At 40.2% G+C, this 26,381-nt stretch overlaps 1 protein-coding gene and 1 long non-coding RNA gene across 3 annotated transcripts in view; one reads left to right on the top strand and one right to left on the bottom strand.

The window, feature by feature from the left end:
• AKAP12 (A-kinase anchoring protein 12) overlaps positions 1–8,132 on the bottom strand; it is an 82,865-nt gene extending 74,733 nt beyond the window's left edge. The window contains exons 1-2 of one of the 2 annotated variants that reach the window (XM_074333707.1): positions 8,016–8,132; positions 7,343–7,682 (exon numbers count right to left, since the gene is read on the bottom strand). In XM_074333707.1, the coding sequence (XP_074189808.1) occupies positions 7,343–7,504 (162 nt within the window). In that variant the 5' untranslated portion in view covers positions 7,505–7,682; positions 8,016–8,132. The remainder of the gene's footprint in view (positions 1–7,342; positions 7,683–8,015) is intronic. The other variant, XM_019735441.2, reaches the window with a different exon arrangement.
• Positions 8,133–10,779: 2,647 nt separating this feature from the next.
• Positions 10,780–24,415, top strand: LOC141571724 (uncharacterized). The gene is made up of 3 exons (XR_012496800.1): positions 10,780–11,551; positions 19,498–20,541; positions 23,411–24,415. It is a non-coding gene; the product is annotated as an uncharacterized LOC141571724 (long non-coding RNA).
• The last annotated feature ends 1,966 nt before the right edge of the window (positions 24,416–26,381 follow it).

Raw genomic sequence — 26,381 nt, 5'->3', positions numbered from 1 at the left:
AAATTAGAGGTCTCTCTCTAGACATAAAACCATCAATTTTTAGTGGATTACAGAGCCAAATAGGGAGGGAGAGGGAGAACTTTAATTTTTTCAGGGCTGAGTTCGGGAGCTGTCTTTTCTTTGTCTCTGCAGTTCCTAGCCCAGTTCCTTGGAGCTAGTAAAGAAATATTTATGGAATCAAGATTGAATAGTGAATAAGTACTGGGGAAATCCAGAACCCCATTCTGATCCTCAGGGACTTGGTTAGGTTTTAAGATTTCTTCACAGATGTTTGGACCAGCCAAATGCCATAAACTAAGCCCTCCAAAGTTAAAGCTGATCAATCAGTGAGGGAAGAGGTTTAAGAGGCCATCAGGTGGGAACGAAATGAACACTGACAAGTAGCCTCCTTCTTGCTCAAAGGATAACAGAGTTTGATTCAACATCTATTAGCCCTGAGTAGCACATTCTCTTTAGAACAGCCTCTACTAGCAGCACACTTATTTTCAATACAGTAGAATAAAGAAATTATGCAGGAGAAATATTTTCTTTTATTCTTCTCTTCAAGAGGTGAGAAGGGCAACACCTAATTCTTTCAATTTTACCTGAAACCCTCCCTCCCACCCACATAAGATCCAGCCTCAGTCAGTCTGTGCCGTTGTCACGGAGGCCTGGAGGACCTCTCCCTGGCCCTCCATCACTTCCTACACCCTACACCCTTCCTTAAGGCAATAGTGGTCACACCAGGCAAATCAGAATATCGGAAGAGCATTAAGGCTACAGAACCTACGAATACTGGGCTTTCTGATTCAGTGAACCCAGGATGGGGCCAGAGGTGTCTTTCAAAAGCTCATGAGGTGAACCAGGTTTGGGAACCAGGGAAAATGTAATCTCTCAACACTCCTGCAATTTGCAACGTCTGCGTAATAACAAACAGATCAGCCAATGAGTTGTAGTAATCGCCCCTTCTTAAATTGTGGCTTATCTCAACATAAAGTTGACATTTATTAAAACTGGTTAAGGTTAGACAGAATGAAACTACAGGGTTTCTCCCCATCATGGAGAAATTTTTGAATTTGAATGAATACTTGTACTAAGAGAAGCCTAACAGTGTCTGGAAAAGATCCTGCAGTTTCCAGAGCTTTGAACACCTACGTTTTTCTGGGAGAACACATTTATTCCAGTTAACAGAACCAGGCTGTCATTTGTTAAGAGAATGAGAAGGGAACTCAGGGGAAGTGGATTTCTGCTGCCCCCAATCCCTGACTCCAACATTTCATGGATCAGAAGTATGAAGAAATTTCTGGCAACTAGATGATTTTATATTGTTCCCAGGGGAGACATTTTTAAATGGACAGCCAAAGAAGTAGGTCATTGTCCAAGCAAATAGAATTAAAGACAGTTTACTAATTTGGGAAGGAAAGGGAGTAGTGAAAAAAAGCAGTCCCTCAGGCATCCTTTCTACTCATAGACTTGCTTTTTCCCTATTTGGAGTAATTTCTGAGGGGAAAAAGAAGTAGTTAAGAAATTAATTAACAGTAAAAGCAACCACAGCCTTTAATGCTCTGAAAGCCAGTCCAGTTCATGATCGAGTGGCCAATACACATGACAAGGTGCTCAACTTCATAATTAAAAATATGTTAAGAAAATTCAGGTGCTGAGATGACAATTGGTAAATATTAGAATATCTGCTACCCACTGGGGCAAAAGCACTGGAAAGCCAGTGTTGACTTACACGGAATAAGGATGCAAAGTGTAGAATCTCTTTGGAAAGATATTTAGCTAGGGCTATCAAAATTTAAAATGGATATAAATCCTTTGATCCAGCAACCGCACTTCAGAAATCTACTTTAAAGATACATCTGCACACACACACACAGATATCTGAGCTAGGATATTACCTGTGTCAATTCAATATAGCAAAAGACTAGGAAAATATAAACACGGAATTGGTGAAATCATTATGGTACTTCAACCCATAAAGGAGAAATGTATGCAGCCATTGGTAAGAATGGGGGTGGATCTTTACTTCCTGATTGAAAAGATATCCAAAACTTAAAGTAGAATATACCCGGGGTGCCAAAAAAATGTATACACATTTAAGAGATGTTATCTATGCTCAAGCAGTAGTTCGCCGTAATCGGAAATGTCTGGACGCTGATGGGAACCACTTTGAGCACCTCTTGTAATTGCAGAAGTCAAACGTGACTTGCATTCATCTTTTGTTTTCAGTATATATTGAGTATTACAATTAATACAGTTTTTTTTCCTTTCTTAAAATGTGTATACATCTTTTTGGCACCCTCTGTATATATGATCTTATTTCTTAAAAATGGGGCAATTCTTATTTATATCCTTCCTTACACATGCATAAAGGTTTTGAAAGAACATACAAGAAATCACCAACATTAATTTCAAACTATCCTCAACAGTGAGTACTTGTGGGGTGGAAAAGAATAAGTGACTTTCACTTTTACCATACTCTACAAGTTCAGGTTCTCAACCATTAACATTTTTAGAAAAATAAACATTAAATGAATCCTGTTATGCAATGACTTTAAATAAAAATCATTTTAATAAGAGTAAACAAGTGCTTTTGATCATCTTGTAAAGCTTTTGATTCAAAAATGATGTCAGATCTACAGTCAGCTTTAAATAAGTAAACTCAATTATTCATAAGAAATACGAAGGCAAGTATGATTCAAATTATTACAAATTATTAATAACTTTACCCCAATCCTTTTATTAGATGTACTAATGAGCAGGAAACCAAAGGATGATCAAAGGTACAAAATCCCACCCATACATTCGCTAATACAGTGCTAACCGGCAAGAAAATGGCCCAAAGTAATTAAGTATAGGTTTTTCAAGAATTTATTGAAAATAAGCTTACACATCGTGCTTCTCCCTTCCAAACCCAGCTTTTTTAGTTATACTTTTCCATTGTATTATTTAAAAATTAAACTTATGCTAAATTGTAATTTTTTTAGGTTATAAGAGAACTAAGGATTAGGTTTAAGGACATTTAGTTGTTGTTTTTTCTCATGAGCTTAAAGTACTAACTATATTTTTCTCAGAACACTAAGTGCTATAAATTCTAATTTCTCATTTCATGAATGACGACAGCATACAGAATTAGAGGCCAAGAATAAGCACCATTTAACTTGATTTTCCTTTTGTTGGTGTTCTATAACACTGAATATGTATTAAAACTGATGAAGGAAAAGAAAAAAAATGTATAGTATCTTGTGAAACAAAACATTTGCATTTATGAATTGTCTTCTAAGATACCAATCTAGAATAATCCTATAACATCAGTTTAAAGCTATCCAGGCACAGAGCTTAGTTGACCCAAAGTGAATTCAAAAGGATGCACATTTGAGACCTGTACCTCATAGAAGGATGCATTTCAAGTGGAAATCTCCACTGATATCATGTATCTACCAGCCTAAAAGGCCATCATAGATTCCAGGGAAGACCCTGCCATCCCCACAGGCTATGGCTCTCCTAAATGACCACCCTTATACCCACATCTCCAAATTTTGGACTGTGTTCCAATCAGAAAGTAGCACCTCTTATAATCTGGGGAAAATCCATAGGAATACAGGTAGCCACACACATAAAAACACCACTCCATTAACAAACATATAATTCTCACCTAATCATCTTAAATTCTGGCTCTTTTGGTATAAAATTGTATGTTGACATAATCACTTCAAGGCCATCTTCAGTCTCGACTTCCATTCTATAAACAGATGGCAGGTGAGAGAAAATACTCTACTTTAGGCCCAGTGGAGGGATTATGAAACGCATCTGGTCAACTCAATTGTCTGTTTTAATGCATGAAGGGCCAAGACACCCTTCAGTCTACTAATCAGCTAATGGATACTTCTATTTGAGTACATTTTTGTGTTTTGGTGATTCAGCTCTTGTAACCAAATGGAACCACAGCTTGAAAGACTGACAGGAACCTTCATCTCCCCACCTGCCAGGGACATTGGCCACACGCTGTTGCAACTACTGTTCCATTTCCAGCTCTGAGGTCATTGAGCAGAGAATGCGGAAAAGCTAATTCGAGGATTATGATTGTCCAGACTTAGTCTGGAGCTTGGCTCCAGAAATCAAGATTTGCCAGAGACATGAAGTAAATTTGTCATTGGTCACCTCACGCTATATTGCCTGATCGAAATATTCTTTGCAAGACAAATATTCTTTGCAAGACAAATATTTAAAACAGACGATTGAGGATTAACACAAGGCTTTTTTTTTTAACCACCTATGTGTAGGTAGTCTAATATTCCTGCCCCTGCAAGTAGCCAAGATGGCCCAAATCTCAAACTAAATCTATAAAATAATTGATCAAGCCATTTTCTCCGAGAATTTACATACTAAGATTATAAAAGATTGACTGGAAGACTCTTTCTATTTTACTGAAAAACACCACAGATACAACCACGACTTCTGCCTCACTGCATCTAAATGTTAGACTCGAGTAATCAAGTTTGACCAGGTAGGAGTAACAATAACTCAATTAGTGTAATACCTTTGACTTGTGAGCACTTAGCGAGTAACTGGTAACTGAAATTAGCAGAAAAAAGGAAAGTAAACTGGATTGCTAAATAGGTATGCATATGATACAAACATCATTTAGATGGGAAAAAAGTCTACTAACAGCTTTTAGTTCATGATCAGCATTTACTGGGAGTTAGGGAATGATGTATTAGTCTAAACCTCCCTATATGCCCATAGACCCAACCAAGAAAGTTCAAGATGTAATTCATAACTTATCCAATGCATCGACGTGCTCTCATTTGAGCCACTTGCATATTTGTGGCTAATATATTTGGTCTATTTGAAATTAAAGGCAATTTGAAATTGTAAAACTAACATGCCACTCTTTCTAGAGAAACTGAAATCAAAGTCCCCAAATCTGGGTTTTTTGGCCAAAATATTCTCTCATTCTAATAATAAGCAAACAGACTGACTTAACTTAGTCACTGTCTGTGATACATGAGATGGATCATGAGAAGGTCAAAGGTTAAATTGTAGAAAAATTAGATGGGCCAAAGTATTCCCCAACTTGACAGTCTCCAATCAAAACCTGGGAGTCAGTGGCGTCCCTTCCTGAGAACCTACTCCGTGCCATGCAGCATGCCACACTTCGGGGAACACCTACTATAAGCAAAACAGATATGGTCCCTACCCTTGTAGAACATTCGGAGTAGCCAAGAAAACACTTATTAGTCAAGTCACTAAACCCACAAATGTGGAGACTGCTGGGAAGGAGGGTCTATGGTGCCTTGGGAGCCTAGAATGGCAGATGGGATTACTCAGAAGTCAGGAAGTGGCATTGACCAGGGCAATGAGGGGAGGAAAGAGTCCTATGCTGAGTCAGGGCAAGGAGGGGAGGAAACAGTCCTATGCTGAGTCATTCTTAATTTGGGGAGTCCCTTTGAAAAGACTCAGGTCTTCAAAACCTAAGTAATACATTTTGCAAATTGAAATGAAAAGCTACACATTTTCCAAGGATACATATAAGTGTATTGATTGCCTCCAAATTGATAACTGGGCTGAATGCCAAAAAGTTCAGTGATAATTCTGGATGTCATTTAAGTAATTGTTTTCAAGGAGGTGGTTTGGTTGTTTCAAGATGGCGGTAACTAGGAAAGAGGAAGAAGGATAAATTTATGGAAGGATATACCAAGAAGAGAATAAGAGAATGGAATGAATAGTTTTAAATGAACAAATGTGTTTACTGGGAAGGGAATAAGTACCATATGGCAGGGTGAACTATTAATAAGAAGACCTGAGGAGTAGTGAAAGCCAAGAAAAAATATGAACCTGAATGCAAGCTTTTATCAATTACACCTTAAAATTACTTTCATTGCTGGACTCTAAGTACTGGTTATGCAGCCATTTTGACCGTAGTTGGTATCAAAAAGTGATTTACAGTAAAAGGTGATTAAAAGGTGACTCAGACCTCAAAAGGATAATACATTCCTTAGGCCCAAGCCTTAGGCACCGCTTAGAAAATCGAGTGTACCAGGCAGTAAGTGCTTGTTAGTATCCACAGCTCTGGGGACCATAGATTTTACAAGTAGTTGTAAATTAAGGACTGGAGGTAATCTAGTTATGAAGGACAGTCTCAGCCTAAACTAGACTAGGACAACTAAAGAGGTCAAGGCAATGAGGTCATAGTTCTGTGAAATTTACCTAGATTTCAGCCTGTTTTTTTTTCCTCATAAAAACATTAAACAGGTTTACCTATAAGTACATTAAACATCTATACCTCCTGAGATAACTCTTGAAGGTCCCCATTTAATCTGTATCCTCAAATTCGACACATGGTCGTTGTGTATTTTTTTTTTTTTAAGCATTAAATATGGTTACCCACATCTTCCTATAAGGATATCACAACACAGGTTGGGTGAAACCTTGCTAATGAACATACATGGTGGAAAACAGACCTAAAATACAAAGATGGGAACAAGTAACAAACTTGACGGCTGTAGTGGCCAAGAATAAATATTTGAGCCTTGAAGATTTAAGACTATAAAATCGACAGATTTGCTAGGAGGCTCAGCACTGCCTCCACTGACAAGCGTACAGGGAATGCTCGCTTATGCCAGACCGCTTCCTTTGAGAACTTCTAACTACTCCTCCAGCATTTGTTTATCCAAAGGAGTCCACAGGCAATGCACAGAGCGAAAAAGACGCTGCCTTGTTTGCGAAACCTGTCATTCCTTTTGGAAATGCAGCGTCTGCCCAGGTTTTCTTTGGCTCAGAGCGAGCTACCTCCAGGCTTTCTCTGCATTAAGAAGGCGGTGTCTGCTCCAGCCGCAGCCGCAGGACTGGGTACCAAACCCCGGTCTCTCCATGAACAGCTAGTAAGGACCGTACGCGGCGGGGAACCCATGGGTGGTCCGTTCGCCAGGCTACAACACGGGTCATGGCCCAGCAGCTGGCTGTCCTCATCGTGGAGAAAGGGGGGCCGGGGGCTCAAGACCTGGGCCTGGGAGTCAATTCTCCACGGACTCCCCCACGTAGCCCATGCGTCTCGGGCTGGGTCGCTCCCACCGGAAGAGTGTGGAGAAAGGCTCGGTTAGCAGTGTGCCTTGGGCTGGATTTTATGACTGCGGATGGCGCAGTCGCCTCCCCTGGAGACCCACGACAAAGATGCGAGTCTCCCCGCCGCGTTCACTGCTGCTCTGGTCCCGCCCTGGGGCAAAAAACCCTGAAAAGAGGGGCTCCTGCTCCCGAGTTTGCAGATGGGCTGGACGGGCGGGGAAGTTCTCGCAGGCGGAAATCAGAGGGATCCTCCCTCCCCCGCCTCCCCGGGGCAGGTGGCCCGGCGCGCCCGTACCTTGGTGGCGGGGTCCGGGGCAGCGATGGACGGGTCCCCTGGCGCTCCAGGCGCCGCCTCCGCCGCGGGGCCGCCGCCACTGGGCTGGGGTTCGGCCGGCGTCGAGCTCCCAGCCTCCGGCTGCTCCGGGCTCCGCTGCTCCGTGGAGCTCCCGGCTCCCATGGCTTCTCCGAGGTTCTCCCGCGCCCAGCCGCCGGGTTACGCCTTCTCCAAATCGCAGGGACGCGGAACAGAGCCAAAGAAGCCGTGCGCCCGGAGGTCCCAAGAGCTCCTTCCTCTGCCGCTCCTCCTCCCAACGCGCCCAGTCTGCGAATGAAGGAGACGCGCTCGCGGCAAACTCCTTAAAAGAAAAGGGAAAAAAAAAAAAAAGGCCACCTCTTTGCTTCCTCCTCCTCCCCCTTGTTTTTCCCTCGCTTCATCACATGAGCACAGCCCAGACACGCCTTGCAGCAGCATCTCCCCCCAGGCTGCAAGGACCCAAAGCGCAGAGAGAGTCGCAAGCCAAGGTCCAGGCGAGCAGCCCCCCGGGTGCCTCCTGTTCAAAAAATGGGGACCAGAGCTGGGGGATGACCCAGAGCTGCAGAAAGTGAGAGGAGAGGGAGAAAGAGGGAGGACAGAAAGCCTGGATTCGCCTGGGAGATTGGATTCGCTGGGATTTATTAATGATAGATACCCCCAAGGCAAGAGCTTCTGCCGCAGCTGACTTGCAACTCGCCCAGAAGCGAACCCAAATCCTCATTTGCTTTCCTTCAGGTTGTGTGTGACTAAACGTTTGTACCTGCCTCCTCCCCATCGGCAGGAGAAAGGCAAGCCCCCCAGGCTCCTTAGGAGTCGGACCATATTAGGACACCTCACGTGGCAGGAGCAGGAAACCAGGAGGGTCATGCAGTCAGGCCACGGATGAGGTAGGCCACGCTCTCCTATCATCCAGAACAAGTGATGTCAGGCGATATTATCAACAGCACCGACCGCCTTCTTTCCCTGGGGAATTTGGGGAAATGAGATTGTTACTGGAAATGTGCAGGTCTTCCTTTGAGGGCCTGATGCAGGCGGTCCAGGCCACCTCTCCCAGTGCCATGCTGGGGCATGATGGCATAGATCTGTTCGTTTGCATCAATCTTTGTCCATAAATACTCTAAATAATGTCAGCCTAAGCGGCTTGCATTCTTTCCCGTAATACTCTTGAATATAATATTTGTTATATAAATATAGCAGGCAAGTTAAATGTTTGAACTAAATTAAAATGTTAGTTGGGTTATTTGACACATAAGCATAAGGTGGTGGGGCTGTAAGAAATATTATCCCAGCAACTAAATGCCTTGGTTTTCACAAATAGTTGGAATCATCATTTTTTTTAAAAATGAAACTTTCGGAATTTGACACTTGACACCAGATAAATATCCCATAACAGATTTAATACAATTTAGTAGAGAATTGATGGACACAGTAGTTCAGCACTGGGATATTTTGTGCCTAATTGTGCGTTAGTTATCCAGAATAGAATTTTTCTGAATTTGTCATTTTTATTTGAAAGAGTATATAAGTACCACTTTCTCTGGAATTTGTCCCTTAAGCAGTTGTATATCTATAAACACGCTTGGTTTTCAGAATTTTTAAGCATTTCACCCATTTCAACTCAAATTTTAACGATTTAGGAAAACTAGAGTACCTTTTCTGTAGCAGGCACTAATCAAAGCACTTCGTATATATAATCACATTTAATCCTTACAACCACACTATGACAGAGATACTATTATCGTCAATTTGACCAATGGAGTGGGAGAAAGTAGGCCCAGAGAAATTGAATCAGGTGCTCAAGGTTTAACAGCTGACAGATGGAAGGAATCATCCATACCACACTTCACTCTTCTGTAGGAAGCTTCAGGAATGTTAGTGAAGTTGCCTTTAGACCTCAGGTAGGATATTAAGAGCTAGAAATGCTGTTAAAGCCTATTAGAGAATGATGAACGTCAGCACCTATGAAAATGTATCAGTAAGTAGTACAAATGCTATCAAAATTTCCCATTCTGTGAGATTACATTTATTAGGTTCTTGGGAAATTTTTAACAAAGCTTTACACATGTCCCAGCCTTTGTATATTCAGAAAAGATTGCAAGGTCAAAGATTTCAAGCCGACAGCATGACCCACATGCTGAGGAAGCCATCACCAGTGTCTGCTTAGATTAGCAACTGCTTGCTTTATGTTTAGTTTTCAGGCTATGAAAATGCTCATGTTCATATTTTTAAAAAGCAACATCTTATTTTAAGGAATGTGCATATTGTAGTACTCCCTGTTCTGCTTCAAACAGCTCCACGATAAGGAGGTACTAAGAATAACTGGCTGCTTTGTAGATTCACACAAGCACACACATAACTAACTACCTTTGGTTCCTAGACTACCAAACAATCCTTTCCTTCTTACTTGGAGATTGGGAGTTACTCTTTTGAGTTATTTTTGTTGAGAAGAGAAGTTACGTTATTTATTATCCCCAGCAATGAGATGTTCCAACCTTTTAGATATGCCAGTTAATGCTTCAAAACTTTACAAAGCTCTTTTTCTTTCTTTCGTTTGTTCATTCGTTCTTTCTTTCTTTCTTTCTGTCTGTCTGTCTGTCTTTCTTTCTTTTTCTTCCTTCCTTCTTCCTTCCTTTTCCTTCCTTCCTTCCTTCCTTCCTTCTTTCCTTCCTTTCTTCTCTCTCTCTCTCTCTCTCTCTCTCTCTCCTTCCTTCTTCCCATTCCTCCCTCCCTCCCTTCCTTCCTTCCTCCCTCAGTTTCAAGACATATTTACTGAGTGCCTATTATGTGCCAAGCAGAGTTCATGTGCTTCCCACTCAAGGCTCTAAATCGAGTCACCAAGGTTTTCTTTTCAAGGTTTCAGAGACACCTTCAGAATTGCTAGCATTAGTGTCAGTGATGGGAAGAAAGACAGCTGTTCTCTATTTTCCACTTCTTCGCCTAAGACTGTCAGTTACCCCAATTGCTCACCAGCAGCTCTTTCTGCTCCAAACAGCAGGACGCAGGTGTCCCTGCACATCTTCTCCCATGGGGCAGTCAGTGGTAGAGTTGTTTCCTTGAACGAGTCAATGTGCTCATAAAAAACAGTTTGTAATTTCTCCAAAACAAATACACGTTGCCCGTACAGCAGGCTGAACTCGTATATCTCATGCTAACTTCTCTAGAAAGACAGGTCATACGAGATTTACCAATAAAATTTAGAGTCGTAGCTGGACATCCTGTGCATTCACCAAAACATTTTAATATATGTTCTAAATGAATTCATAAATTTGAAACATTTTACAACTGAAAGAGCAATAATAGTTACAATTATTAAAACAGAATTTAAAACCAACACTTTACCCCATAGATTCATGCTCTAGCTACAAAGCCTTCAGGCAGTTTCACTTAGAACTGTCAACTCTTCACTCTTGAAACTGCCACTTATCACTTCTTTGTTTTTCCTAAATAAAAAGCCTACTTTTTTTTAATCAATTACTCACATCAAGATATCTAAGTCATCTAAGAACCCAACTCCTACTCTCTTCTTATACATTTGCTAATTATAAACTAGAAAACTAGAAGAATTAATAATTTTATTAATAAGTAACTAATAATCCAACACTCATATAGAAACTATAGAAAAAGTTCAATACACAGATGAAGTTCAAAGGTCAACCACCTGTAGATATACATGATATATATATAGGTAAGTACTTTTCTTTTAACTTTTAAGGAATGTTTTGCTTAAGTATAAAGCCAGCCATTAACTGCTGACTCAAATGTATGATAAAATAAGAAAGAGGGCCAGGGGGAGTTAATCCTTTCATTTGTATATGTATTTTTTTCATTTATATTTTTCCAGCCACTTGAGAAGACTTGACAGAAGCAATTCTTTGCAGGGAACTCATTTGACATAGCTGCCACCACTTTGTTCAAGATGTGTCTAAATATAAACAAACAAACGAAACGTAGTCACCAATAAGCCAGTATTATTGTGGCTCTTCATTTTTCTAGAGTTGGGTTGTTCTCTCTCCACTTATGACTGGAACCAAGATAGAGTAAATGATTTGCTTGATGAGGAGAGAGAATTTCTCAGTGCACATTTTTGGAGAGTACCTGAAGGTATCTGGAAGGTTTCTACACTCCAGGACAGATCAAGTTACTGTAATCCACACCATTTCAAATCCTTTCGCGGAGTCTACAAAGAGTCCTGTAAGTATACAACAAACAATCCAACAGTCATAGAAACTATTCATATTTTATATAGTTTATAAAAAATGTTTTACTATATTAATTCAAGGAACTTTTACTGAGTTAAGTGCCCACTAATACACTTGGTACTTTTCAAAGCTGGAAACTTTGGTTTCATAAGTCAACATGCTTACTCAAAAAAAGACATTATACAGACATACATTGTAAAATATTGAGAGATTTTAATGTTCCTCTATTAATTTGAAGCCCTTTATGAATTTTTAATCTCAGATTCGCTATATGTTGTCTATGACATCAAAATATACTTCAGTTATGTTTTACATGTGATGAAGAACCCAATGCGAAGACCAATGCTTGACCTGAAGAAGATTCACTAAAATCGTATCCAAGAGAGGTTGATAATAGTGCCCCATTTAACAGAGCTCTCAGTCAAGCTCTGGTGAGATTCTGTATTCGCAAGGAATCATCTCAATTTTATCAGCTGCTTTGTTTTTAAATGACTTCTTATCCTTCCCACAAATACAGTATCTCTAGGAGGAGAAGCTGTGATAAATCACAATAAGAGGTAGAAAATCAGTAGTGACACTAGATCCACTTTGCCTTCCCTCCCCGCTCCCAACATGTTACTTCATTACTTCTTTGGGAATATAATTAATCACATGAAAAAGATTCCAAAATCTGCAGCTGCTTCTGCTACTAAGTCAATGAAAACTTTGAAAGGTGAAATAATCGTTGGGATATGTTGTTTTGAGTGTTATTGTGCTCTTGAGAATTCTATGGAAGAAATTATGAGTAAAATATTTGAATTTTACTTTCTATGGAAGAATTGGAAACACGGATTATGTCAGAGTATGAAATTATGGGGTGTTTTTCTGAGTAAAAGTGATGGGTTAGTGAAAATAACATCCAGTAAGTGATTGCAATATCCAGTATTTCAAGCAAAACTTTACAGAACAAATTCCATTATTGTAGGTTGCCAACAGTCCCTTAGAATATATTTGTTGACAGCGTTATTGAAGTATAATTGGCATAGAAGGAACTGCACCCATTTAAAGTGTACAATTTGATGAATTTTGACAAATGTATACATCCTTGAAATCGTCACCACAATCAAGAGATTGGATTTAATGATTTACCCAAAAATCTCTCCAGTGTGCTTTTGCAATCCCTCTATCCAGTCTTTCCCGGCCCCACCCTGCCTGCCCAGGAAATCACTGATCTGCTTTCTGTCACTGTAGATTAGTTTGCATTTCTAGAATTTTGTAGAAATTCATAAAAATGGAATCATCTGTATACTTTTCTTTGGCTTCTTTTATTCAGCTTATTTATATTTAGATGCATCAATGTTGCCAAATTTAACATAGGTAGTTTTGATTTTTTTAAAATCGACTTTCCTAAATATTGAATAGTGAATGTACGTATTTTTCCCCTGTAATTTAGGCATATATGCGTGGCATATGCATTCATACATCCTTCCACTGAAATCCAGAGAATAAAAAGTCAGCTACATTTGAGTCTGAATTAGAAAGAAAGGCAGTTGCATTCTATATTTAATAAGTATGCATTCACCTTACATATTTTTCCTGGCTCGTATCCTTATTCTAGTCAGAGTACTTGAAGGACTTACAAAAAAATGATAATTTTATTATCTTTACATGATAATTACTGGTTTGGCCAGGAATGGTGCATTTTTGGCCATAACTCCAAATCTGAAAATGACAGAGGAGGTATCAGCTGTATCTTGTCCATTTAGGGGGAAAATATCCTGGAAAGTATAAACATGTGCCTTAAACGTTATTTTATTGTAATGTAAAATGACTTTTTAAAAAGTACCTTTTAACTGCTTATATCCATGACACAGATTAAGGTGTGTAAAATTATAAAAATTATGACAATTGCAAACCAATATTCCACAGTTTCTGTTATTGATACTAATTTTTACATTAATTTATCAGCTGTCTAAAATAACTTATAAAACTGTATTACGATATCATCTCAACTTTGAAAGGATAAAAACTGAAACAACATATTTATATGTGTGTGTGTGTGTGTGTGTGTGTGTGTATTCGCCTAAGAAAAAGACTACATGTTAAAGTAATTCTTTCTGGATGATAGAATTTAAAATGATTTTTTCCCCTTCATTATGCTTGCTTGTTTTTTCCCCCCAAGTTTTCTCCATTAGACACATGTAATTCTTGCCAAAAGAATAAAACCATTTAGAAATTTTTTAATTCTCCAAGGAAGATATCCAGGTTTTAACCTGAAAGATATAAGTTTATATAGTATGTTATGACAACCCAGTATACTGTATTTCACAGTATTGAGTGACAAATTACAGTAACATTGATAGGTTTCATAAGAAAGTAAGCCACACAGGAGACCTCAGCAGTTCTCAAACTTGGCTGTATACTAGAAAAATATGGGAGTTTTAACAAAATTGAAGGCCTGTGTCCCAGCTCCAGATAGTCTGACTTAATTGGTCTAGGGTGCAGCCTGGGTACTGGGGTTGTAAAACGTTCCCTAGTTAATGCTAAGTGTGCAGCCAAGGTTGAGAACCACAGCTCTGGAGACTTGCGATTGAACTGACTTTCCTGTTGCTTCCTGGTTTCTGATGGGAATTAACAGTCAACTAAGCAAGGATATGGGAGAAAAGCAATTTCCTTTTAGCACAGTTTTTAAATGATATTAGGGGAGGGGAATTCTATGTTCTGGAATCATCATCATTACATATACTCAATCTGGTCCTTCCAAGGAAATCAATCCACCTGGAAGGGGTCCAACATAAAGCCTCATGGCATAATGAATTTTGTTTTACAGTAGGAATATCTTATAGTAAGACAGCATTTTTTAAAATCATGCCAATGAAGATGGTATTTTGGTATACAATTACAGATAAATATAAAATCATCTATATGCAATTATATATTACTTATCATACTCACGAGAAGAAAACTATTAGGTTGTGGAAATACTGAGTATTTGCTCCTACGTGTAGAATGTAATCACTATAGAAAATATTTCCTCAGCCAAAACCCTCATGCCTACAGTCATGAAAATAATCAGTATGAACTGATAAACATCTTAACTAGGAATAAATGGAAGAAAAACAGATAAGTTGATCTAACATTTCTTTTGCATTCCTTTAAACTGACTTGCTAAAGTCTTTCAAAATAATTCCATAATAATGTCAATAAACCCATGTAAGTAGACATAACTGAGTTTTCACAAAGCTGCAAAAGCAATTCAATGGAGGGAAGATAGCCTTTTTAACAAACAGTGCTGGAGCAATCCATAGGCAAAAAAATTAACCTTGACCTAAATCTCACATCTTATAAGAACGTTAACTTAAAATGGATTACGCACTTAAAGGTAAAACATAGAACTATACAATTTTTAGATAAAAAACATAGGAGAAAATCTTAAGGACCTAGGCCTAGGCGTGGAATTCCATAAGAGGCATGATCCATAAGAGGAAAAACTGATAAATTGTGCTTCATCAAAATTAAAAATGTTTGCTCTGCATAAGACCCAGTTAAGAGAATGAAAATGATAAGCTGTAGCTTGAGAGAAAATATTTGCAAATCACATATCCAATAAAAGACAAGTATCTAGATATATGAGGAATTCTCAAAACTCAACAGTAAAAACAAACAATCCAATGAGATAATGGGCAAAAAGACTTGAAGAGACATTTCACCAAAGAGGATATACAGATGGCAAATAAATACATAAAAATGTGTGTGATTTGGGAGAAGCAAATTAAAACCACAATGAGGTATTACTACATAACTACCAACAGAGCTAAAATAAAAAATACTGACAATACCAAATACCGGTGAGGTTGCAGAAAAACTGGATCACTCACATATTGCTGGTGAGAATGTGAAATGGTACAGCCACTCTGGAAAACAGTCTGGCAGCTTCTTAAAAAACTAAACATGCAACTACCAAATTACACTCTTGGACCTTTACAGACTTCTGTTAACACAAAAACCTGTGCACAAGTGCTTATAGCAGCTTTATTTGTAATAGCCCCAAAAGGGAAGCAACCCAGATGTCCCTCAACATGATGAATGGTTATAAACAAACTATGGCACACGTATGTCTATACCATGAAATACTACGCAATAAAAAAAGAAACAAACTACTGATCCATGCAACAACCGGGATGAATCTCCAGAGAATTGTGCTGAAAGAAAACCACCAATCCCAAAAGGTTATATACTGTATGATTCCATTTATACAGCATTCTTGAAATGACAAAACTCTAAAAAGTAGTCATTAGTCGTAGAGAAGATATTAGTGGTAGCTAAGGGTTAAGGAAGGGTGGGGGAGGAGGGCTGGGTATGGCCATAAAACCAGCAACAAGAGGGATCCTTGTGGGCCAGGAACATTCTGTACCTTGATTGTATCAATGTCAGTATCCTGACTGATATGTATCTATAGTTCTGCAAGATGTTACCATGAGGAGAACTGGGTGCAGGGTATAAGGGCTTTCTTTGTATTATTTCTTAAAACTGCATGTGAGTCTACAATTAACTGAAAAAGAAAGGTTTAATTTCTTTTAATAAAGAACAATAAATATTTATTCTCAGATGGGCTAAATATCCAAGACACCAGTTTTATTCATTTTAGTCTCAACTTTCCAGAATCCTTGAAATACCCTTTAAAATGAAAATTAAGCCAAATTAGATGTCAACACAGTGTTAATAGGTTGGTATTTTGTAGTGCTTCTAAGCTTGTTAACTATCAGACTCGATAAAAACACAGAAACAATAGGTTTCCTGACTGCTGTGTAAATACACTCTTAACTCTTGGCTTCATCTGCTTGAAATAGTGGACCCATCTGTAATTATCCTGGCCAATATCATTTCCAAATTCTCCTGTTTGTGAAGGGTCTCAAAGGAACCAGATCAAAACAAAGCAAGCTAGGGGACAGTCACAGTGAGATCAGCAAAAATGAACATTGTACACTCAAAAACAGCTTCTGCAAAGTTCCCTCCCTTTTCTGCTTCTCTGATCACCAATGTTTAGCATGTCTTTCATTAGCAAAATACATCTTGGAATCTAGCAATACCGTATCAAATAGATAAAGAAAGATTAAAAATATCGAATAAAGAAAGAACAAAAGGGGTGCTTTGCTTTGGTGATTTAAAAATGCTAATTTCCTAGGGTAACTTTAACTTGAACAAAATTGAGCGTGGATTGTAGTTTCTGGATTTGAAAAAATCCATATTCTTCTTTGGCCTATATTTAATAACTACTATTATATATTTGCTTGTTTATAAACATTTGCAACATTCAAGGCAATGCAGCAAGGCATTCCCTAAGATTAACAAATTAATCAATTTCTATAATCATATTTTTTAAAAGCTCTGATAATGATAAAGCTCTCAGCCAGCACACTGGCCACCAGTATTAGAAGCTGATTTTTGAGCAGAGTAAGATTTGGGCCCTGGCCGGAGAGCTACACTTACCCCCAAAATGTCCACATTTCATTGTATTCAAGTAAAATGGTTTCTGGACACTTTGGAGAGATGTAGAGAAAAATTCCATTTTAGCCACTCTTCAATATAATGGTGTGTCTAACTTTGGCGGCCAAGAGAACAGGTAAGAGGATTTTTAGAGATCTGAGCAGACCAAGGTTTCTTTAATATCCTTGCGATGGGCTTGCTCTGAACAAACCAGCAATTGAGTTGAAGAATGATTGTATTTATTATTGAATAATTTCCTCCTAATTGACACCATTTTTTCTCAGCACAAGCTGCAAAAGCTATTTCTCTTAAATGTATTATCGTCCCCAAACACAAAACCGTGTAGATAATTAAATGGAAGTCTCTTCTGTCCCACTTCAGCCACGGTTAAGATTCAGAAAAGTGGAGCTGGTAAAAAGGGTTGGCCTTGGCCTTCATTTGAGTTTTTCTTTCATTAAGCTGCAAAGTTCCAGTTTGCTTTCTGTTACTGCAGCTTTATTTATTTTGTTCAGGTTCATACCTTTATTGTGGAAACTGCTGTTCTGATTTGAAGTCCCTTATCTGTCCCCATCCTGCCCCACCCACACACTTCCGGCTCCCCACTCTTGTATTCTCCTGCATTCCTCTACCAACCCTGGGAATCCCAAGATAAGGAAGGAGTTTACTGTGGGGGAAACTCACATAAGGCTTCCTTATTCTTCCTGGTGCCTCTACATAATGAGTCAAGTGCCCTGAAATCCATAGACTCTTGGAGAAGGCAGCACAATGATGGTTGTCTTGAGGGTGGTGGTCAGAGGGGTGTTAGAGAGGAGGTGGGTCCAGCCTGGGGCAGGGTTAGGGACAAAGAAATTACTCTCTCAATAAGCCCAACACACTTCAGACTGGAACATTTATTTTTCATTTTTCTGTTTTCTTTTGGACTATGAAATAGGAAAATTTTAAATGTGATTTATTTCACCAGCCACTGTGGGGTCAAAACAATGATGTGTTGACCACTTGTCGGTGAGAATTTTGTCTGTGGAGCAATAGCTGACAATTAAGAGGTGAGCTCGATTAAAATTACAGGCTTAGCCACTTGGGGACCTTATTTGCTAGAGGAAGTCTTGGTGGAAACAATTGGAATTACAACCCATTTAATCTGTCCTTAAAACCAAAAAGATGAAGAGAACTACTTATTTTGAAAATAATTATTAAAGCACCTTTATTTCAGATTCTCCCTTCCAGTTGCACTCTAGGCCTATCACAATTTCCCTCTAACACAAGAATGCTGAGACTAGGAATTTTCCATGTGCGACCAATTTGAATGGCCACAAAGGTCCATCTCAGAAGGCAGAGCCAAACAGGCAGGTTCTCAGAAGACTCTCTAAGTGCAAGAAGAAAACAGGGAAACTCTTATTTATATGTATACAGTTTCATCCTATTTATAAATTACTAATCTGAGTATATTATAGAAAACCTAATATAAGTATAGTATCATAAATATTAGGTCGGTGCAAAAGTAATTGTGGTTTAAAAGGTTAAAAATAATTGTAAAAACCGCAATTACTTTTGCACCAACCTAATAAATATAGCTATGTATATTGGATCCAAATCCTCAATTTAAAAAAACTGATGGCGTATACATGTAAGAAGCCTGGAGACCGCTTTGCTAAAGAGAAGAAAATCAGTCTTTCTCAGTCAAGTCCATAGAAAATGACTTGTGATTTAAAACCGGAAATTCACAATTAGTATTAGTGGCTGGCTGTTAATTCATTCACACATCACACACTCCTCAAGGAAAGGATCACACTTTATGTATTTTTCTCCCATGATCTAGCATAGCCTTTCAAAGCATAAGAGAATTCTTAATGATGGGTAAACTGGATTGTGAGAGGGAGTGGAGAGGAATGGACAGGAATTGTTCTTAAGTTAATTTACCTGGATTTAAGTCTTGGTCAGCCACTTGGTAGCTGTGTGGCTTCAGACAAATTACTTGACCTGTCTGTGCTTTGGTTTGCTCAACTGTATGGTGAGAATATTAATACCTGCCTCATAAGGTAGTGAGGAGTAATTATGAGGATACATTTAAAGGGCTGAGAACAGTGCCCAGTACTTAGGAAATATTTCCAAAGCAGGATTTCTTCTTCCCCAAGGCAGTGGTCTCCAGTCTTTTTGATGATCTACCCCATCACCACACACACACAAAAAAAAGCATTTAGCTTCAATATATGTATATTATATTATATTATTTATTTATATATTCTTATTTATCTATTCTTTCTATTAATCTATACCTTTGAGCATCAATACTACAAAGCAAAATGCTATGTATTATTTCACCAGGATTGGACTACTTGCCTGATAGATGACGTTATAAAAAGACCTTGGCTTCCATCTTGGATACCCACTCTCTCACTCTCTTGTTCTCTCTCTCTCTCTCTCTCTCTCTCTCTCTCTCTCTCTCTCTCTCTGTCTCTCACATCTCTGACTCAGAGGAAAACATGCTGCTATCTTGTGAGCAACCCAATGGAGACGCCCATGTGGTGAGGGCCTGAAACCTCCTGCTAATAGCCAGCTAAGGACCAAGGCCTACCAACAACATAAGGGCGAGCTGGCAAGCGGATTCTTCAACTCCAGAGGAGCCTGGAAAGGACTACAACATTGGCCGGAAGCTTGAATGCAACCTCAGGCGAGACCGTGAGCCAGACCACTCAGCTAAGCCATTTCCGGGGTCCTGAGCCTCAGAAACTGGGTACAACAAAAAAAAAGAAAGTTTGTTGTTTTAATGTATTTAAAAATGCTCTGTTTTTGTTTAAAGGACAAATATAATATGTTGGAATTTGCAAGCCCAAGGATTTTCAGATATTTACAAAAGAAGAAGGTGGTAGAGCCTTATGATTTTTAGCAGATGCATGTTCCCAGCGGTCACTAAGCCTATCTGAGTTGAGGCCTCCGTGTTTCTTGTGTCACAGTTTGGTGACAGCCACCCTCTGCAAAGCCACTGCATTTAATTTCCAAATAAGATCTGGATGGAGCTCTCAGACGCAGATGTATGACGAGGAAATGAGCTCATTGAATGGCAGGCAGAGCCACAGAACAATTTCCAACAAGGACGTTCCTGCAGAGAGGACCTGTGCAGTGACCACAGAGGCAGGATCAGCTGTGACAACGCCCTGTGCAAATAAAAACTCAGGAAATGCTCAATGCAACGCCATTGAAACAGGACTGTAGGTAAAATGGCCTTGTTCTCATCCTCGGGGGCTATTTGAGAGGCTCCAGAATTTTATAAGACGACGCTAAAACAATATCTATTTTCAGACCTAATAGTGGAGTGCAAATATATGTAAATTTAAACACCGAATTTTAATGTGGAGTAATCTTAGGATCTGGCAGAGTTTTGGGGAGGCGCAGAAGACATTTGGAACAGTAACCGGGAGAGGAAACAGCTCACTGCATAAGGAGTGATGTCACGAGGAAGGCCAGACAGCCGTCAACACTTTGTTCCATACAAATGAGCTGCAAAGCACTATAAATGCAGTAAGTAAAATTAATATTTGTAAAGGACACAACCAGTTGCCTTAAAGATGGTACGAGTAGGTCTCTCAGATCTCTGTGGAAATTTGCAACATGTTGAGAATTTGGGGAGCCAAAAATTTAAACCTCAGAGGTCCCATCTCCTCATTGAAGAGAGTGATTTTACAGCATCTCCAGCTTTTCTATGTGAGGTTTCAATCGTATTCAGCTCTCAGTTAGCACAGACAATGACTCTAGGATATGACCTTTCCCAGCACTGTGATCTTGAAGAATACGTGGGCCCCGTTTTTAAATTCTCGTAGCAAAATTAAATAGTAGATCTTTTATGTTAAACTGTTATTTTAATTTGTAAACGTTGGATCTTGTATTTTTGTGTCACGTTTCACTACTGTGTCCTCCACAGTAGAGAGCTGTGATGAAGAGGCTACGGTACCCATTGTCCTCTGTACTGCCCGTGGATTGCCCTGGTCACCCACCCACCACAGGCATAGGATGCTTGGGCCTCTGTGCGTGTGTCCAGGCAGCGTCTCCTCAGGTGGAGACCGTTAATACACTGGAAAATAGTCACTTTGGTTTTCCAAATTTTTTGGCCTAAAACAGAGCATCTTCTGCCCTTCCTCGCCATCAAGATCTCCTTAATCCTGCAACTCATCCACTCAGGCAAACTTTTCCCCCTTACTCCAGCATCCTAACAGATGGAGATGACGGGGGCTACTATTTGAACACTGACCTGATGCCATGGATGGTACCTCTTCCCTTCCCCGCAGCGTATCTAACTTCTCTTCCTCTGTTGACTTTTTCTTTCATACAAATGTATAACTCTATTTTAGATTAAAAAAATAAATAACCACTAAACTTTACTCAATGCCCTTGGAAGCTGCCTTTCTGTTACAGTCAAGTTTCTTGGAAGAATAGTCTACACAGCACGTTGGTCTTCTTCACCTTACGCTCTGTCATTCCTCGGCTCTCTGCCATCTGGCATCTGTCCCCACCACTCCGGCAGGCTGCTGTCTGCTTGTCCTGGTCTCCGCCGTGCCTGAGCCTCTATCTTTGTTCCCATCCTGCGATATGACGTTATGGACCACTGCCCTTGAGAAACCTCTTCTTCTGCAGCTACCTGGCTTTAACTGCCCTTTGGTCTCTGGCTGACCTTCTTCTCTCCTCCAATGTGGCTGCTCCTCGATACCCTGTCCTGGGCCATCTCCTGTTCTTCTCTCACCTCATCTCATACGCTGTCTCCTTCCTGAGTCAGCCCATCCAAAACTTTCGTAGCTACTTACTTGCCAAGCATATCGGGATGCACCCCTTAGCCCAGTCTCTTTCTGCAACCCAGAACAGACTATCCAACTGCCCTTTTTATGCATCAACTACTTCAAAATGAGCTCACCTCCTTTTCCTAATAACTCCCTCCCTCTCTTGTATTTCATAGCGTGCTAGTTCATGAAACCAGAAAGCTTAGAGTCATGCAAAATTCCACCATGTCCCTCATTGCCTCAGCCAGTAGCCAAATTTGACTAATTCTGTCTCCTGAAAGTTTGGGGTACTTGTTCCCCTCCATTTTCACTACTTCAGCCCTTGTTATTTAGGCCTTTCTACTCCTGCCTTGTTATACTGTCCTATTTTACATCTCCAGCACAGACACAGTTTGACATGTGTATGTTTGTGCAAGTCAACTTTCATCTACATGTTAGGAGTGGTTCGTTGACATTTAAAAGACCCTGACCATAATACTATTCAGCCTTAAAAAGGAATGAAATTTTGATATATGCTAAAACATGAATGAACCTTGAAAACATTATGCTAATTTTTATGAGGGTAGAAATAAGCCAGGGACAAAAGAACACACATTGTATGATTCCACTTACATGACTTTTCCAGAAAAGTCAAATTCATAGAGACAGAGAGTGGAATGGTGGTTGCCAGGGCCTGGGGGTTGAGGAGAATGGAGAGTTGTTGTTTAATGGCACAGTTTCAGTTTGGGATGATGAAAAAGTTCTGAAAATGGATAGTGTTGATGGTTGCACAACATTGTGAAATATTTAATGCCACTGAATAGTTACAATGGTCAATTGTATTTGTATACTTTACCACAATTTTAAAAAGTGGGGGGAAAAAGACCCTAATCGGAAGTCAACCCCAGGAAGGCACTTCAAATACGTCACATAACCTGCACTAGAGGATTTATTGATTAGAATAGGGAGGTTAAAGAGCATTGTAAATTAGTAAATGGGGTGAGAGGGACAAGTTACTGCTAAAAAGAGTTACACAGGCACTTCCTCTTGTATGAGCGGGGTAAAAATCAGGTGAAACCCTTAGCCTTACACCTTGAGAATGGCCCCTTAGGTCCGGAAAGCCTAGAAATCTGTTGGTGCGCCTCCCTTCTCTCTCTTTATATTCCGTTAGGACTGCTGCCATCCTGTCCTCAGAACAATGTCACATTTGCCACGAGAAGGGACTCTGTCTTTTGAGGTGTCTCAGCTCCTACTGGGCAGAGAACTCAGACTTCATGTTTTCCTGCCTGCTTGCTCCTATGCTTTCGTGCCTGTTGTAGAAGCTGCTTTCATGCAACATACAACCTGAAGGGACTTGTCAGAGGAGACCTATAGCTCTGGCTGCTTGTAATCCTTGGAGGTTGCTGAATTTCTGCAGTCTTCCTAAAATACAAATCAGATCATGTCCATTTCTCACTCAAAGTTCCTCTGTGGACCCATTCCCTTCCCCCCACCTGCCCCCCTTACTTGCAGAGGGAAATCCCAGCTCCTAGCCTGGAACATAGGCCTTTTCAGATCTGCCCCTGCCTTGGTTCCCTTCTCTTCCCCACCCTCACTCTCTACCCCATCAAGCCAAACTCTGACCTGCTCTCTCTTTCCAGCTTCCTGCTCTGCACATGCCTTTTACTCTGTCCCCAGAGCTCTTCCTCCCGCCGCACTCTGGCTTTTGCTGAAGGGAACACAGCCTCTTCAGAGATGCCAAGTCCTGCCCTCGAATGACAGCATCTGGGCCTGGAATTCAACCTTTTTTTCACCACACTGTCAGCAGCCATGAGATCACCCAATATGCATCCAGAGAAAGGTGGAGTAGACACAACAGAGGGAAACAGACAACTGCTGCAGCCTGAGCCTCTTAGGGGTTTAGGTAAAACTGGAAACGTGAGTAAGCTACACTTTTGGTTTTTAATGTAATTACAGCAGAGAGATCCAGACTCGAATCTTGAAGGAGGGGTCAATACTAATATTGTTACAGGACTTGCGTTTCTAGCTGATTTCCAGTGAGAGGACCAAGGCACTTTTTCCTACAAAGCTGCACATGAGAACAAGAGGTGCCTTATCTGATGAACATCCCCCAACTATGCTGAGTCCAGGCATCCTCAGCTGGTCTCCCGGAAACACTACCTGTAGCCGGCAAGCTGATGTGCTAGTGTCGCCGAGGCGCCAAGGAAAAGCTCCAGCTGGAACCTAATCAGATTGCAAGGCCAGCGGGGCTCTTTGGGAAAGGAGAGTGGAGTGGGCGTCGGGCAGAGGTAAAGCTTATTGAGAACGAGGGCAGGATGCAGGGAATGAGCAAAAAATAAACCTGAACTCAGTCTCAATTGCTGTTAAGTGTCACCCACCGGAAAGCAACTTAAAACAGAAGGCAACCACCTCATCTGCCAACGCTTGCAGGCTCTTAGGACCAAATCCCGCTGTGCAGCTATTCTTAGTCATGGTTTTTCCCAGCCCAATCTGGAGTCGAGGTTAAAAGACGTCTGCCTATAATAAAGGGCTATCCCTTTCCCCTTTATTTCTTGATTTTTACCTTTTGCTCTGCAGTCTCTGTTAGTGCATGTTCTGGACATAATAAAAGATGGCTAATTCGTGCAAGCAAAAGCTTGTGTTGAACTGGCAAAGCATTGCAATTAAGAAGACTAGCAGGATAAAAAAAAAAGGTGAGCAGAGGGTAGAGGTCAAAACTAGCTTTCTTTGTTTAAAAAAGTCCTAATTCCTTTTCTTACCGATTATCGCAGTTAGTTATGAGGTTTTTTTTTTGGTTTTTTTTAAGCCTCTTGAATTCAAACCTTTAGTAAAGCTTTATTTCTTTCAAATATATACAATAACTGGGACTCACATTTACCAACATGTACAAGGCCTCAGTTTGTGGTTTCAATGACTACAAGTGCTCCCTTTAAGTCAACGTAATTTCTAAATCAAAACGTTCTGAAACCAACAGGAATGTTTATCCTTAGCTGAATTAACTACGGCACCAACGACTTTGTGCTCTCATTTGTGGAAGGGATTCGGCCTTCATCAGTGACACTGGCTGGATTGTGTTATGAAGACAGCAGTGGGAATTTGTGAGATCTTCTGGGATGTCTCACTAAGACAGGCTGGAGAGAAAAGAGGAATTGCAAATGTGAGAGCGGGGCACCTGAGTCTTGGGGGTTGGCAAGTGTGTACAATGAGTTGAGACTTTGTGGAGGGAGAGATATGGAGGTGTCACATTATGGCCAAGAACACAGCCTTTGCTGCCGCACAGACCCAGCCCTACCACTATGTGACCTACGTGACCTACTCACATAGGAGGAATTGCTAAGTGTCTCCAAATCTTCCTGTTCTGTTTTCTCGTGTGTGAAGTGGGGATATAAAACACCATTTACACAAGACTGTTAAAAAGATTTCATGTGATAAAAAGTACAAGGCAGTAAGCCTAGTAAATAAACATTGGCTGTTGCTATTGTTCCAATACTAGCTCCAGCACTTACTAACTCTGGAAGTTTGGACAAGGTTTCTGGAACCTGATTCCTCATTTGTGAAATAGGGCTGTTCACATCTACTTCATAGAATTACTGTGAGAATGAAAGAACAGAATGGTGTATGTGCAGGGTGCCTGACACAGCACGTGGTCAATCAGTCTTAATGCTCCCTTCCTCCTCCTAGCCCCACTTCCTCCACTGCCGTGGGCTTAAAATTAGAGGGACATCTGCCTACTAATTGTTTATATTTATCTTACATAGGTAGCCATTGTATTTGTTGCCTCATGGAAGGATTGACCATAATTTACAACACTATTTTCTCATTCCCTTATAATGTGTTTTAGAGATATTTATGAGGTTAGAACATCATTTACTTATTCATTCCTCAAAGTGTAACGGTCTAATCCCAGGCCTGTATTAAACAACTGGAAATATAGAGAAAAGCAGCAGCTACTGCCCTCTGGGAGTCAGCAATCTGTGGGGAAACTGCAACAGAAGCAGAGGATTATGGTACAGAGAGGTGGAAATAGGCGGGAACCCAGCTGTTTCTGAGAAAGGGTTTTTCACATAGATCGGTAGGTCAGAGAAGATGGGCCTGAGCAGGTTACTGGCTGAATCTAGAAAGGTAATAGGATGAAGGGTGAGGCGTTCACTAGCCATATGGACATTAGGGATGTGGATGAAAAAGGGTGCTACAATAAATCATAAATTCCTAACTGGGCAGGTCATGGTGGATAATCCCGCCTCAGGCCTATAACTTCTTTAGTGAAAGCCTTTTAAGCCAGCCCTGTCCATTGTTCTTGTGCATTGTCAACACACCTTTGAAATAAGTGTTATGCCGTCAAGAGAGCACATCATCTTAACTATTAAGCCTTGCTTTCTCCCACCTCCACTTACTCTTCCTTACTTTCCCTCCTTAATTTCCAATGCACAAAGGAAACGGCAAAACTGTTATTCTCTGCAACATTTGAAATCCTGCTTCCTGGCAAGTGCCATCAGTTTTGACTCAAACACTTAGAAAAATTCTCTGCAACTGTGGACATTTCTTACGTCGACAGGGTGAGTAAGAATATGAAAGGCATCCATCCACAGAGGGGCGAGCATTTGCAAAGGC

This window comes from Rhinolophus sinicus, linkage group LG05, assembly GCF_036562045.2.
Source record: "Rhinolophus sinicus isolate RSC01 linkage group LG05, ASM3656204v1, whole genome shotgun sequence".
Classification (NCBI taxonomy): domain Eukaryota; kingdom Metazoa; phylum Chordata; class Mammalia; order Chiroptera; family Rhinolophidae; genus Rhinolophus; species Rhinolophus sinicus.
The sequence above is the reverse complement of the archived record's forward strand: the minus strand, read 5'-3'. Positions and strand labels throughout refer to the sequence as shown.